The following is a 16,207-nucleotide window of genomic DNA, read 5'->3' on the forward strand; positions in this document are numbered from 1 at the left end:
CCAGCCACCCAGCTGTCTACATTCCTGTCAGACCATCTTTTTGTGTTGTGGAGCAGTGCCAAGAAAGGGCATAAAGCGTCAAAAGCGACTATTTCGAGGTAGTTGAAAGAGGCTATTAATTCAGCATATATTTGTTGGGGTTGCCCGATTCCGGCAGGGCTATGGGCGTATTCTACTCGTTCTCAGGCAGCCTCTTGGGCCGAGTGTCAGTTGGTCTCTCCTCAGGAGATCTGTAGAGTGGCTACTTGGAAGTCGTTGCACACTTTTACCACACAATATTGTTTGGATGTCCAGGCCCTGGGGGCTGGAAATTTTGGTGTGAGTGTGCTGCGAGCAGGACTCTCCCAGTCCCACCCTACTTAAGGAAGCTTTGGTGGTACATCCCAGGTGTCTGGACTGATCTGGGTACCTATAGGGAAAGGAAAATTGGTTCTTACCTGCTAATTTTCGTTCCTGTAGTACCACAGGTCAGTCCAGAGTCCTGCCCTTGATTAGCAAAGGGTAGTGGGAGAGTCCACTCGATCTGTTTTTTGCTGTATGTTCTCTGAAGGGCACAGGATTTGTTGATCCTACACATGTTTTGGAGTAAGGGAGTTTTGTTATTGAATGTTCTTAGAGTTATCCTCTTCCCCCTGCTCGTTTTGGAGGAGTATGCCTGGTTTACTTAACTCTCCTTTTCTGGCTTGGGTACAGATTAATAATACTGAGGGACTGCAAGTGGCACCTTGACTTAAGTGGCAGTATCGGTAAAACTTTCTCTGTCTCCATCTGCTGCAGGGGAGGCAAAACCCAGGAGTCCGGACTGATCTGTGGTACTACAGGAATGAAAATTAGCAGGTAAGAACCAATTTTCTTATGGTAACCCCATCCCTCACAGATGATTTTATGATACGAAGACCATGTGGGAGAAGAGAGAGGAGCCATCATAGGGCCTGTGAGCCTGCTGGTTCACAGGTCATGTGCTGTCTTCAAGTTGTTGCTGTTAATGCCTGCACCCAATGAAGATCATTTGAGGTGAGGGGAGGGTTCCGGGCAGGGGTGATTTCCACAGTCTAATGATTTTTTTTGCGGGTGGAGGGGATGAGTGACCCTCCACTCCCTCCCCTGTCAATACTCTTCCAGTATTTTCAGGTGCCTTTGGGTGCCCAGTTTTCATATTTGTCCCTATGGAAAATGACAATATTTTATAACAAAATATAACTAAATGTACATATTTTTGCATTTTAAATATTTTAATTAATATCTTTCTGGAAATTGCTCACCATACCCAGTGAGAGAGAAAAATAACAATGTGGCTTCTCATGTGAAAAAGTTGGACAATCCCGGTGTAGACCATGCACCATTTTTGGCATCCTTTCTCTGGATCACCTCCTATCTAGCAGTACGTTCACCAGAACCGGACACAGTGTTCAGGGTGAGATATCACCAATAAATTGTACAAAAACACTGTCACGTCCTTGTTTCTATTTATCTTGGTTACCCTTAAATTCCCTGGCTCTAGCCACCATCATATCAAACTGTTTCTCTGTCTTGAAGTTATCAGACAGTCACCCCAAGCTCTCTCTCCTGGATAGTACATATCAGTATCTCATTTCCTTTCCCCCAATCAAGTACAGCTTCTTTGGGTTTTTGCAACCCAAATCTGCATGTTTTTTTATATATTGAATCTTAACTGTCAAGCACTCTACCTTTCCTTGAACTTTCTTAGATCACGTCTTATGCTGTCTATTCCCTCAGGTGTCCACTTACAATAGTTACAGATCATAGTGACAAACATTTCCTTCTGATCCCATTGCTTTATCACTCGCAAAGCTATTAAACAAAACCGGCTGCAGGAGAAATCCTTAAGACATTCCAATGATCATCATTTCTCAGAGTGAATTCCATTTACTGTCATTCTCTGTTCTACCAGTTTTTTAACCAGTTCACCACCTTGGGGCCCATCCCCAAGCTGCTCTATTTATTTATGAACCTCATATGTGGGAGAGAATCAAAAGTTTTCCTGGTTAAAGTAGTGTGGCTACCATGTTAATTCACTTCAGTACAGAAAAATAATGGACAATAAAAAAAAATATACAGGTTGATAACATTTTTTTATTTGATGAACTTAATACATTTCTTGACAAAAATATTTCCTGCAGTCAAAGTAGATCACATCCAGTGCATCCCTTGATTTAGTTCTCTAGTTATCCTATAAAATAAATTAATCAGATTTATCTGACACAATCTCCCTTTGGTAAAACTATGCTGTCTTGGATCTTGCATCCAGCTTTGGCTTAGATGTCATAATCTAAAAAGCGGTCTATACATTTAAATATATGAGATTAAATGAATTACTTTACTAATCTTTCCTTTAATAGAGTCTCCATTAATTTACTCACCGTGTTAAGACTAACCAATCTAATTTCTCACCTTCTCTCTATTACCACTCAGGCTTAGGGACAATATTTGCTCTTCTTCAGTTCTATGGAATGACTCCCATCTCCCAAGATAATTGGGTAGATTCATCAGTGAATCCACCAGAACTTCTTTGAGCTCCCTTAATATTCTAGGATGTATCCCATAGCTTTGTCCACTTTTAGCTTTGCTTTCAGTAAATGATGTGGCATCTACATCACTATCATAAATACCCCTTCACCTCTCTGTGGTCCTTCTCCAACACCACTTTCAGTAAATGCTCAACAAAAATATTTGTTTAGCATTCCTGCTTTTTTCTTGTCCACATGTTTCCTTTTTAGGGTGTGCTCTGGCATGACTGGAGTAATTTCCTGCATCCCCTGGCACATCGGAGGCATCTTCTGTCCCTCTTGTTATCCTTCCAATTAATCCCGCAGATGGCAGCTAAGGAATATTGTTATTCTGTATGAGGACAATTTTCAAAGCCATTTACCTGGTTAAATACTAATTCTTATCCTGCTATACCAGTTCAGACAAGTGGGTGATTCCTTCCTGCCAGCAGGAGGAGACAGAGAACTACAAGTTTTCTGTGATATTACTTACAGTACATGAGCTGATGCAGTACTAAAACTTGTGAGTATTTTTTTTGTCTCTAGTAGATACAAACATGACTGGTGCATCATCTAGAGAGTTTCTGACTGACCAGCCTTTAGAAAATCCCAGTAGAGTCCAAGGGATGAGGAAATAAACTCGGGTAGCCTCAGAGCTTTTGAGATTATAAGAGGTTCCAACCTCCTTGAAGGTTGAAATTCTTCTCCCAGGACTGTGGCCTATTGATTTCTTTTCTCCTCTTTTCCCCATCTTCCACATCGGCCTCTTCCGGTATGGATTTTGGTCCTGTTCCCCTCCATATGTAAGGGCTCTCCCAAAACAGCTGCAGTAGCCATCAGAATCACCCCAGGGTTCTGAAGGATCTTAAAAATGAAATTTCAGATCTATTAGTAAAAATGTGTAACTTATCATTAAAATCATCCATTGTACCTGAAGACTGGAAGGTGGCTTATGTAACCCCAATATTTAAAAAGGGCTCCAGGGGCAATCTGGGAAACTACAGACCAGTTAGCCTGACTTCAGTGCCCTGAAAAATAGTGGAAAGTGTTCTAAAGATCAAAATCACATAACATATAGAAAGACATAGTTTAATGGAACAAACTCAGCCCAGCTTTACCCAAGGCAAGTCTTGCCTCACAAATCTGCTTCACTTTTTTGAAGGGGTTAGTAAACATGTAGATAAAGGTGAATCGGTAGATGTAGTGTACTTGGATTTTCAGAAGGCATTTGACAAAGTTCCTCATGAGAGACTTCTAGGAAAAGTAAAAAGTCAAGGGATAGGTGGCGATGTCCTTTCCTGGATTACAAACTGATTAAAAACCAGGAAACAGAGAGTAGGATTAAATGGACAATTTTCTCAGTGGAGGGGAGTGGGCAGTGGAGTGCCTCAGGGATCTATACTGGGACCAGTGCTTTTCATTATATTTATAAATGATCTGAAAAGGAATTTGACGAGTGAGGTAATCAAATTTGCAGATGATGCAAAATTATTCAGAGTAATTAAATCACAAGCGGATTGGGATAAATTGCAGGAGGAGGACCTTGTGAGACTGGAAAATTGGGCATCCAAATGGCAGATGAAATTTTAATGTGGATAAGTGCAAGGTGATGCATATAGGGAAAATAACCCATGCTATAGTTTACACAATGTTAGGTTTCATATTAGGAGCTACCACCCAAGAAAGAGATCTAGGCGTCATAGTGGATAATACATTGAAATCATTGGCTCAAGTGTGCTGCAGCAGTCAAAAAACCAAACAGAATGTTGGGAATTATTAGAAAGGGAATGTGAATAAAATGGAAAATGTCATAATGCCTCTGTATCGCTCCATGGTGAGACTGCACCTTGAATACTGTTTACAATTCTGGTCGCCGCATCTCAAAATGATAAAGGGGATGGAACAGCTCCCCTATGAGGAAAGACTAAAGAGGTTAGGACTTTTCAGCTTGGAGAAGAGACGGCTGAGGGGGGATATGATAGAGGTGTTTAAAATCATGAGAGGTCTAGAACAGGTAAATGTGAATCAGTTATTTACTCTCTCGGATAATAGAAAGACTAGGGGGCATTCCATGAAGTTAGCATGTGGCACATTTAAAACTAATCGGAGAAAGTTCTTTTTCACTCAACGCACAATTAAACTCTGGAATTTGTTGCCAAGGGGATGTGGTTAGTGTAGCTGGGTTTAAAAAAAGGTTTGGATAAGTTCTTGGAGAAGTCCATTACCTGCTATTAATCAAGTTAGAAAATAGCCACTGCTATTACTAGCATCAGTAGCATGGGAGAGACTTAGTTTTTGGGTACTTGCCAGGTACTTATAGCCTGGATTGGCCACAGGATGCTGGGCTTGATGGACCCTTGGTCTGAGCCAGTATGGCATTTTCTTATGTTCTTATAGAATCCAAGAGAGGCACAGGGCTGCTTATATGGCACAGGGCTTATATAAGCACAGGGCTGCTTATATGGCACAGGGCTGCTTATATGGCAAGTTTTCTCAGTGTTGGGAGCACAAGGGGTCAGGGCTTGTCCTGCTGCAGCAGGAGGAGGACCTGGTTGAATTTTTGGCTGGAGATAATGCCATTTTAATTACACAGCAAAAACAAAAGAGGGACAGCCTGGCACCATCTACCTCAGCCTCTGCTTCCTTCGGTGCCCAGTCCCCCAGATCTGTCTCCTGAGCGCCAGATTCTGTGCTACAGTTGCAAAAGACCTTTCTTGGAGGCCTTTGGGTGGCAAGATTGCTGACTTTCAAGACATCTCCTGAACTTGGACTTATAAGGCTACGCAGTGGCCACTGAACATAGGTGCATATTCAGTAGCCACTACTTAGCTACATAAGTCCTGCTCACCTGATTAAATAATGCAGAACGTGCTTTGAATATCAGACCAAATATATTTAAATGCTAAGTTATTCACAATAATGCTGTTTATATTATGTTTGGCCTGAGCTATAGGGATCCTATCACTCTGACATTGAAAGACTTGTTGACTTCCAGAAGCTTCTTGATCACACTTTGTTATTGGTCTGAACCTGCTTTTAAAATTTGTAGTAAAAAGGAGTATCAGACTTTAGTACATGTGCCGATGAAAATTGCCATCTAAATATTAAACAAGTGAAGTTTTTATTGTGTCTTGTAGCGGCTGCCTTCCCATTTTTCTGAAAGAAGCAGGAGCCCTTAGTATCAGAACCATGTTTTAAAATTAAATAGTGAAGCAATGCAGTCAAACAGGAAGGATGATTTTTTTTGTAGGAGCATGTTTTTAGTTTTAAGCATGTATTTAGTGCAGTAAGGCCTAGTATCTTGTATGCCAGTAAATTCCAGCCTACTACCCTAGTCAACATTGGCTGGATATCAGAGCATTAGTGAGTTGTATGGAGGTTTATTAGACAGAGATCTTCATACCTTCTTGCAAATACTCTGCTTCAACCAAAACTTATTTATACAGATTCATAGTAATCGTTTTAAAGCCATCTGTCTACATGCCTCAAGCTTGACCCAAGAAGAATTTTACATCTGTTTTTAAATTATTGGAATGCAAAGATATGTATATGAAAGATAAGACTTCGTTTATACCAAAGTTTAGATATAAAACAATTTGTTTTCTTATAAATTGGAGCTATAGGCATGTTTGCTGAGCTCTGCTTTATTTTCTTTTTCGGATGTGAAAACTGGTGGCTTAGTCTTTCCCAGGATCAGTAATGTGTCACTGCGGTATAGCGCTAAAGCCCTTTATATATTTATTTTTTATTATTAAGAGTACTTTGTGTGTGGGGGGGGGGGGGGGGGGAGAGGGTAGGGGGAAGACAAGTTTCTGTTCAGTTGGAATGAGGACTGAGATCTGGCACCATAAGCATTCATAACTACCCAGGAAATTTGTTTTCTTATTGTTTTCCAACTCATCTAGCCCAGTCATTACAGCAACAGTCCTTGGCAGGGGGCTATGCATCAGGGCTCCTTCTGGAATTCTGCAAACAAGGGCCTTACATCCAGCCACTAAATGTTGCTGTTGTGCAGTGACTATGACTGCATCCTGCCACTGCAACATCCTCAGCCCTGACTGGTCCAAGGAACAGAAGGTCTGACCTGAGAATCAAATCCAAGAGCTTCATATGGCAATGCACAGCACTGTTACTGAGCCACTAGTGAATATTTAATTTTGAACAGCATTTTTATAATAACAAATTATCTTTGCTTCTCAGTACTATGATTTGTGTTCCACAGTTGGCTATGCTGGACCCTTAGAAACTGATATATTAGTTAGTGTTTTCAGATAGCAGTTAATCATTCTCCCCTTATACAGGCCTAAATTCTGTGAAATTGGGAAAGAGTGCAAAAAATCATGCTCAGAAGGAAATCTTCACAGAATCTCCAAATATCCCACCAAAACGGCTTGAATAACTTTTTATGTTAGAGAGTCATTTTGTCAGCCAACAACTCTCACAATGGGGCTACCTCATACCCTTTCTTCAGTGTAGTGAGCATAGTGTTTCCCTTAAGGCCTTTATTTTACAAGATTAAAAATGTGCTTGGTCATCTTGGTCTCCAGGGAGGATGGTGAGCTAGAAGAAGGAGAGCTGGAAGATGATGGGGGAGAGGAGGCCCCGCAGGATGCATCAGAACCACAAGAAAAGAGCCAGAAGGAGAAAAGTGAGAAGCACCACAGTGATTCGGATGATGAGAAAGCCCACCGCAGGATGAAGCGTAAGCGGAGGAAAGAAAGAGAAAAGGAGAAGAGGAGGGCCAAGAAGAAACGGAAATCCAAGCACAAAGTAAGCATGATCTAGATTAGATTTTTTATAACCTTTAATGTCTTCCCTTATTTCCCACTTGCTAATTGTGTGGGACTGGGTGTTTGATGTCTTTCTATAGCATTATAAGATATATTTTAATAGTGTCCTAGCAGTTCTCATTTGTACTTTATGAACTTTTGCAACCACAGTGGAATTTTCCCGCTGATATTTTATCCATGGTTAATGATATCCTTAACAAAGAGGTTAAAACAAATGCCGAATTTATTGCTGGGCCAGCCTTCTTGCCCTTCCTACACAGTGTCCCGATTAGACAAGTTCTTACTCAGCTAAATCTGCCAGAAAAGAAAGTTTGGCTATTAAGAATAATTGCAGTGGCTTTAAGTCTGTCATTCATGCCGAAAGTGGGTTGTGGACAGGACTTTGGAAAGTCTTATGATATATCTTTGACAGTAACTAGTTACAGATTACCAATCATCTGTGCTTCAAAATAATTAGTTAAAAGTATTCATACGGTTGAAGCAAAGTGTCTGACTGTGCCCTTATCATTAATTTCAGCGTCACGCATCTTCGAGCGAAGAGTTTTCGGATTATAGTGACGAGTCTGACTTCAGCCCTGGTGAGAAGGGACACCGGAAATACAGGGAATATAGCCCTCCCCCTTATCCCCCGGTGAGTAACTGCCCTACCATGGTGTAGCAGAAAACACCAGCATTTACTTAATAGCTTGGTCTATGATGAAAAAACACATTCTGTATAGAAAGAGAGAAATGGATGGCAGATACAGTGTCAGGCCCAGTAAATTATATCCTGCAGTACTGCAGATCCCAGTTGATCTCCGGCATTACCCTCACTTCAATGCGAAGGACCTTCTATGCTCTTCCCAAGCTTTCTTTAATTCTGATACTACTCCTGGAGGCTGTTCCTTACATTATGAGTCGCATTCATGACTGGATTTAAGATTTTTGGAGAGCACAGTCCTAAAGCAAGTGAGAGCAGACTGCTCTTTAGCCTGGGCTTTTAGCCACCTTCCCAAATTTGGCAGTTTCCTTTATTGCTTACACCTAAATTAGAATTTTTCCACTGTGCATACTGGAATTGTATTGTAAAACAAGGTGGGCAGTGATTAATACAGGAAGGTGGTCATTACCATAGAAAAGGAATGTTAAAGACAAAGGGTGATAATATGAAATTGCAGGGTGAAAGGTGTAGAAAGAGGAAATATGAGAAAACCCTTTATAAAGAAGGTGGTGGATGCCTGGAATAGCCACTAGCAGAGGTAATGGAATCCAGGACAGAATTTTTACATGCCTGGGATGGACATAGAGGGCAGTGGTAAAAGGAAGTTGAGAATGCATGGAATGGCTTACCAGCGGTGGTGGTGGAGCCATCTGAGAGCATTTAGGGGGTAATATCCTAATGGCCTGCATTGGTGCAGAGTCTAGGGCACCTTTTACCTATGGACTTTGAACCAATTTTAAAAATGAAAGTATGCACGTGCTTTCACTTTGAAAACTATCCCAGGAAAAGTACACGCACATACACACACTTTTGAAAATTCAAAAGTATGCATATAAATGTAAGCCTCCCTCCACCGGAATGTCTCTTCTCACTGTGGGAAAAGTTAAACATGTACTGACCCCCTATGCATCTAAGTTTCTTCGCATACAGGGAGGCCAGCTTTCTAAAAGCCCATTATAGTGGTTAAAACACTGTTTTACTTGCAGAAATGGCTTTTAAAATTACCCTCTTAGTAGAAAAGTCATTCCAGAGTTTAATATGGTTTTCAATATCCTAATTAAACAGGACCTGGACTAATTTCGTTTTCATTGACTTAAATCAGCACTAGGCTTTAAAAATGAAAATGAATTAACATAACTGTAGTGCAATATGCATTTATTAAACCTTCACGTTCTTCCCCCAAGCACATTAGTCTTTTTGGGACAAATGCACACCTTATTTTTAAAATCTCTGTTTCCTCTGTTTTTATGGTGTACTAAACTTGTATGCAGAGTTGTGCAGTTAAACAATAAGGTACAGCAGGGTGATTGGTCTTCAAAAATATTGGCAAGCCACTGTATAACCTACAGTAATTTATATATTAAAAAAAAAAATTAAATACTGTATTTTTTTGCTCCATAAGACGGGAAAATTAAAAAAAAAAAAAGGGTGGCTAAAACAGCTCTGTTCCTGGGCGTCTGTGCGTCTTATGGAGCAAATTAGGTGTGGGCATACAATTGTTTTGGTCCCCATTTCGTTTTCGGGTCTGGGGTGGGCCATTTCGGTCCACTCCTCGGATCAGAAAACTTTTATCGTTCTCTTTGTCTGGAAAAAACAAAAACAAACAAAACCCCACCCCAACCCTTTAAATTTAATTAACTACAACCCCCCCACCCTCCTGACCCCCCCTCCCCCAAGACTTGCCAAAAGGCCCTGGTGGTTCAGCGGGGGTCTGGGAGCTATCTCCTGCTCTTGGGCCGTCGGCTGCCAGTAATCAAAATGGCTTCGGTGGCCCTTTGCCCTTACTATGTCACAGGTGCTACCAGTGCCGTTGGTCGTCCCCTGTCATCCTCCCATGTCTTGGGGGGTCAGGAGGGTTGTAGTTAATTATTATTATTTTTTTATATTCGCTCCATAAAAGTGCATCTTATGGAGCGAAAAATACAGGGGTAGATTTTATAAATTTACGCGCGCGTACTTTTGTTCGTGCACCAGGCGCGAACAAAAGTACGCTGGATTTTATAAGATTTGCGCATAGCCGCGCATATCTTATAAAATCCGGGGTCAGCGCACGCAAGGGGGTGCACATTTGTGCAACCTGCGCGCACCGAGCCCGGCGCGCGCTGCCTGTTCCCTCCAAGGCCGCTCCAAAATCGGAGCGGCCTCGGAGGGAACTTTCTTTCCACCTCCCCTCACCTTCCCCTCCCTTCCCCTACCTAACCCACCCCTCCGGCCCTATCTAAACCGCCCCCTACCTTTGTTGGCAGATTTACGCCTGCCGAAAGCAGGTGTAAATCTGCGCGCGCCATCACCCGACCTGGGGGCTGGTCCGGAGGCCTCGACCACGCCCCCGGGCTGGTGCCACGCCCCTGGACCCACCCCAAACTGACACCCCCCCCGGACACGCCCCCTCCCGCCCCTTTTACGAAGCCCTGGGACTTACGCGCGCGCCGGCGGCCTATGCAAAATACGCGCGCAGGGCTTTTAAAATCCGGCCCACAGTGTTTAGCATTATGCTGTAGGATATTTATAGTGGTCAGAACCCTCAGAATCCAGTCGCAGAGCAGAAATTCTTCCTGCTGTTTTATAATAAATGATTAATTGTCAGTCACTGAGATGCATGCAGTAGGTGAGGAAGTCTCTGACATACAGGCCAATGCAATATTGGCATGCGGAAAACGGACGCTCGTGATTGAGTGCCCGCTCTCCTAATGTGCGCCGATCCACCTCTCCGGGGCACCCAATGTAATATTTAAATGGGCTACCACGGTAAAAAGGAAGTACTAGGGGATATTGTGCGCCCCTAGTGCCTCCTTGGCAGCGGGCACCCAGGAGAGGTGGCTGTCGGTGCAGGTTAGGAAAATGGATACTTGTTAATTGAATGTATGTTTTCCTAACCTGACCACTGGTGACTTTTTTGTTTTTAATTTTGTTTTTCCTTACTTCTTTTTTTGTTCCTCTGACTTAATATCGCCACGATATTAAGTCAGAGGAACCGAAAAAAGGAACAGAAAAGCAGATATTAATTTTCAAGAGTAAAAATATGCGTGTTGAGCATACATTTTTTTTGCATTGGGGGTAATAGCTAATAGCCTCATCAACATGAATTTACATGTGACGAGCTCTATTAGCTACGAGCTGGTTAGGACATAGGTTTTGGACGCGCTAATCCACTGCATAAGGGGTTTTGGAAACGTGTCCAAATGCGTGTTAAGCAGTGTGCTCAACTGAGCGCACTATATTGCATCAGCCTGATAGAATATAACAATAGATATAATGGCAAGACCCATCTACTCGCTGCCCATTTTCCCTTCCTGCTGCAGTACCACAGACCCTGCCATTCAGTTAAAACATTTTATAATTGTGTACCTGTCAACTGAAAACCAACTTGTCATGTGAGCTTAATTTTCATCTTATTTGCTTCTCTTTTGCTCCTTTTAATATATAATAGAAAACTCTGACCTTAAGCATTTGTTTCTTTCTTTTCAAAGTCCCACCAGCAATACCCTCCTCCTCCTCCTCCCCCCCACAGCACCTCATTAACAAAGAAGGGGTACACATCTATGGAGAACAAGGGCTATGGCATGTATGATGAGTATGAGGGGGACCAGTATGGCGAGTATGAGTGCGAGGAGGAGGAGGAAATGGGGAAAGAAGACTATGATGACTTTACAAAAGAGCTGAACCAGTATAGAAGAGCCAAGGAGGGCACGAACAGAGGGAGAGGTAATATCCTTTTTCCAGAGGGTGAGATTACCTCACAAAGGAATGCACAGGAGACAGATTTGGATACAGACTTAGATTGAAACATGGAGCTGTGTATGTTGATTATTTTGCAATTCTGGTCCTGTTTTTCAAACCTCTAGGAGCAAGCAGATTATTCCTGCCCTGCCTTGCCCATAGTGGGTGTCGGTTCTAGCCTGCGAGCACTGCAGAGTTCCACCATCTCTAGAATTAGAGATCTATTTGCATGTAAAGTCCTCTCTGAATAGCATGAACAGCATTTGCCATGGTTAATGAAAAATTTTCATTAGGACCAGAGTTGCTGACTTGTGGTGTAGTTATTCTGATGATTATATTTGAATTTTGTGAAGGAATTCCTTTAGCTGTGTCTCTGTGTTCCTTTTGGTTTTCTTCTATCATTCTTTTCAATGTTTAGTTTTAAAAGTATTAAACAGGGCCACTCAGAGTAGCCGTTCACAGTTCCCTGTACGTACCCAAATCAGTCCAGACTCCTGGGGTTTGCTCCCTTCCAGCAGATGGAGACAAGAGACAGTTTTGCTTCACTGCCACATAACCTGGTTTGCCATCTGCAGTCCCACAGTATTTCTCTGTCTCCAGAAGATGGTAGAGATACAAAGCCTGCAGTCTGGAAACTAGTTTAAAAAAAAAAAAAAAGGGAACAGATAATTTCTTGGATATTTCCTCCCAGGAGGTTGGCAGGTCCTGGTGTGGCCATCCCTCCTGGTTCTGAGATGGACGAGCAGGGGGTTGGGGACCCTTATATTGTTCGGTCCTTCATCTGCTGGGGGTAAAAATCTGGTGGGGCCAGTTTCCTCTTCCCCAGGAGGCCTTGCAGAGCCTGCTGCCACTCTTCAGTTAAAGGGAAGTAGTTTTTGTCTTTTCTGAAAGTTTATTAAAAAAAAAAAAAAAGTATGTGTGTGGGGGGGGGAATTCGTATTATTTGTTTTCCCTATCTTGGAGTGAAAGCGGTGCTGAAGCCTGACAGGGGTGGACTGAGAGCATGCCGTGAGGCAGCAAGTGTACCACATGCGGCCCTCTTGGGCTGGCTTTTGTTCCCGCTGCCCCTCTGGGGGAGAGGGCAGCTCAGGGACGATCGTGGCGGCATCAGAAAAGCAGCATGAGTCTGGGAGGCTCTTGGTTGCATGGGGGGAAGCAACGGGGCCCCTTCCTGATTAGAGCGGGAATGGCAGCTATTTTATCTTCTCTTGTGACTGCTTCAGAGACTGAAGGGGATCTCCCTCCGCCACTGTCCTTGGCTGATCTGAGCCCCATGGGGACCGGGGAGCCTGGGGAGTTCAGTCGGGTGAGGACAAAGACTTCCTGGGGGAGGATTCAATGGTTCCACAACCTTCTCAACAGATTTCGTCCTGTTGTTGCACAAGGCTTATATGGCCAGGAAAGCCGTGGGAAGGCATGGTTCTAAGCAGAGTGGGGGTGGGTGGGTCAGTAGGTCTACAGCCCAGGAAGAGGACCAGGGTTTCACGGGCTACTGGGGTTACAAGGGTTCGGCGAGTCCTTGGTATGCCCACACAGTCGAACGCTGCGGACAAACTCTCTGAGGATTCAGAGGACGGGGATCTGCCTGTAGAACATCCTCCTGAGGCGGATCTTTCTTCAGTAGGACAGGATCCAGAAGAGGGGCTGGGAAAGCCCTGGCTATTGAGTGGGACGATCCAAAGGTGGTTCGTCTTTTCCACAGGGAAGAGTTGGGACCCCTGATCTCCTATGTCCTTAAGGAGTTAGGAATAAAGGTTCAGCAAGAGAAATCCGATCAGGAAGAGGTGAATCCAGTCATGGACGGCTTAAGAAATCCTGCGAAGGATTTTCCTTTCCATAAGTCAGTTAAGTTAGTGGTCAGGGAGTGGGATACCCAGAGACTGGCTTGAAGGTTAGTAGAGCAATGGATAAATTATATTCCTTGCCTGAAGACATGCTTGAGCTGTTGAGGGTTCCAAAGGATGCTTCAGTGTCAGCGGTTACTAAAAAGACAACCATTCTGGTGGCTGGTTCTGCAGTGCTGTAGGATCTTCAGGATAGGAAGCTGGAAGTCCATCTCAAGAAGATTTTTGAGGTGTCTACCCTTAGCATATATACTGTGGTGTGCAGCAGCTTTATGCTTCGGGCTGGGCTGCGATGGGTGCAGCAGTTGCAGGCGGATAAATCGATGTCTGCATCAGAGGCAGAGCGGCTGGAGGCTGTGGTGGCCTATGGAGCAGATGCATTATATGACCTCATTAGGACTTTTTATAGAACGATGTTGGTGGTTTTGGTCAGGCGACTTCTTTGGTTGAGAAACTGGGCAGCGGATGTTTCATCCAAGTCTCAGTTAGGAGTGTTACCTTTCAAAGGAAAGCTGCTTTTTGGAGAAGACTTGGAGGAGCTGATAAAACATCTGTGAGAGAATAAAGGACATACATTGGCTGAGGATAAGCCAAAAGGGGGAAAAGCATCTTTTCCTCTGCATTCTTAGTTCAGAGGGAATAGGAGGTTTTGGCAGAATAGGGCTTCAGAAGGAGCCCAGAGGCAGATCTTGGGGAGGCAGCAGTCCTGGAACCAGTCCTTTCAAGGTCGAAAGCTGAACAGATATGGCCCTGGCCAGGGTGGTGGTGGAGCCAAGTCCACCCAATGAAGCGAGGCCGGCCCATTCCTGAGTTCCAGTCATAGGGGGTCGACTGAATCCTTTTTACGAGGAGTGGGTGAAGATCACATTGGATCAGTGGGTCTTAAGTGTGATAAGGCAAAGTTACACTTTAGAATTTGCTTGTCCATTAAGGGACTGATTCATGGTCTCCCCTTGCGCTTCCATGGCAAAAAGGCGGGTGGTGCAGGAAACCATCAGCCGCCTACAGATGCTGGGGGCCATTTTTCCCGTCCCCCTAGAGCAGGGGTGGGCAAGTCCTTTCCTCGAGGGCTGCAAACCAGTCGGGTTTTCAGGATACCCCTAATGAATATGCATGAAATAGATTTGCATACAACTGAGGCAGTGTGTATGCAGGTCTCTCTCATGCATATTCATTAAGGATATCCTGAAAACCCGACTGGTTTGCAGCCCTCGAGGACCGGAATTGCCCACCCCTGCCCTAGAGGAACAAGGGACAGGACGGTGTTCCATTTATTTCGTGGTTCTAAAGGAGAGAGATTTTCACCCCATTTTAGGCTTAAAGAAAGTAAACATAGCTCTCAAAGTTCATAGTTTTCGGATGGAGATGTGACGGGGTCTATGTTCCAACCCGGGAAGGTAAGCCAAAGCCTCAGGAACCAAAGATTCTAGAAAGAGGGGGAAGAAATACCCGGTGACACAGAGTCAAGGATACACACTGGTTCCTTCCCCCTGTAACCATAGCGAGAAAAAAACCGCAGGTGTGGGAAATAAAGGGTGGAGCTCCAGAAGGCCAATCCCTGGCTACAGGGGGATGGCCAACTGGAGGGTGGGACCAGGGACTGAGGAGGAAGGACCTTGCTACCTTGTTACTCTGGGAGACTTTGACTCTGGATGTTCCCGCTACCATGTGAAGAAGGACAGCAACAGTGATCACAAAGAAGGTGAGCTTGTGCCTACAAAAAGCTCCTATTTGTGTGGATTTACTTACTTTAAGGATACTTTACCAGGAGAACTGCCAAGCAGGTGGTTGTATCTCTTGGGACAAGTTTGATATCCCAGAGGTATGGTCGGAGGTGGCAGTTAGGCCCATTGGGCCAGACTTTGACTTTTGGAGAACGTTTTGAGATTAGTTTTGTTTTCTGGTGGATGTCACAGAGGACTGAAAAACAAGGCTAGAGACTTAAGGTTAACTTTTGAAGCCAGCCTTTGCTAGTTGGGCCACTGGCTCAGTGGGGAGGGCGTCTGCCTTCCAACTAGGCCTGGGACAGTTCAAACTCCGCCTGGGGACTTGTAGAGAGAAATTGTACATGACTTCTAATTGAGTTTTCAAGTGGCCAGGAAAGCTCCTCCAAGACTGAACCCTGGAGAGGCTGAGTTTGGAGGCCACCGATCAGAGTAAGCGTTACAGGAGACTATGCGTTCAGTCATTGCAGCGGTGCATAAGGGAGAGTTCTTGGCTTCCCTGGATTTGACTGAGGCATACTTGCACATAGCAATCAGACCGGACCATCAGAGATTCCTCCAGTTCTTGATCCTAGGGATGCATTTTCAATCTTGTGCCCTTCCATTCGGTTTGGCGATGGCTCTGAGGACCTTCACCAAAGTGTTAGTTGTGATGGTGGTGGCTTTCAGGAAGGAATGCATCCTAGGTCACCCATATCTGGACAATTGACTTATTCGAACAAAGTCAGAGGTCCTTTGCAGGCAGGCAGTGGAGTTGATGCTGCAGCAGTTGAGATCCCAGGGTTGGGTAGAAAATCTGTCAAAGAGGCATCTTTCCCCTTCTCAGGTGTTGAAGTTCCTGGGGGCATGTTTCAATACAAGTTGGGGGAAGGTGTTTCTCACTAAGGAATGCATTTGCAAATTGCAGGCGCAAGTTCACAGT

General features: G+C 44.0%; 2 protein-coding genes across 5 annotated transcripts in view; one reads left to right on the top strand and one right to left on the bottom strand.

Moving 5' to 3' along the window:
- SAE1 (SUMO1 activating enzyme subunit 1) overlaps positions 1-16,207 on the bottom strand; it is a 179,364-nt gene that overhangs the window by 99,473 nt on the left and 63,684 nt on the right. The gene's annotated exons all lie outside the window — the stretch shown is intronic.
- The window catches only part of ZC3H4 (zinc finger CCCH-type containing 4), an 80,086-nt gene that overhangs the window by 22,466 nt on the left and 41,413 nt on the right, over positions 1-16,207 (top strand). For all 4 annotated transcript variants that reach the window (XM_029619936.1, XM_029619937.1, XM_029619939.1 and 1 more), the window contains 3 exons: positions 7,055-7,277; positions 7,815-7,928; positions 11,468-11,702. In XM_029619936.1, the coding sequence (XP_029475796.1) occupies positions 7,055-7,277; positions 7,815-7,928; positions 11,468-11,702 (572 nt within the window). The remainder of the gene's footprint in view (positions 1-7,054; positions 7,278-7,814; positions 7,929-11,467; positions 11,703-16,207) is intronic.

This window comes from Rhinatrema bivittatum, chromosome 11, assembly GCF_901001135.1.
Source record: "Rhinatrema bivittatum chromosome 11, aRhiBiv1.1, whole genome shotgun sequence".
In the NCBI taxonomy this organism is placed as follows: domain Eukaryota; kingdom Metazoa; phylum Chordata; class Amphibia; order Gymnophiona; family Rhinatrematidae; genus Rhinatrema; species Rhinatrema bivittatum.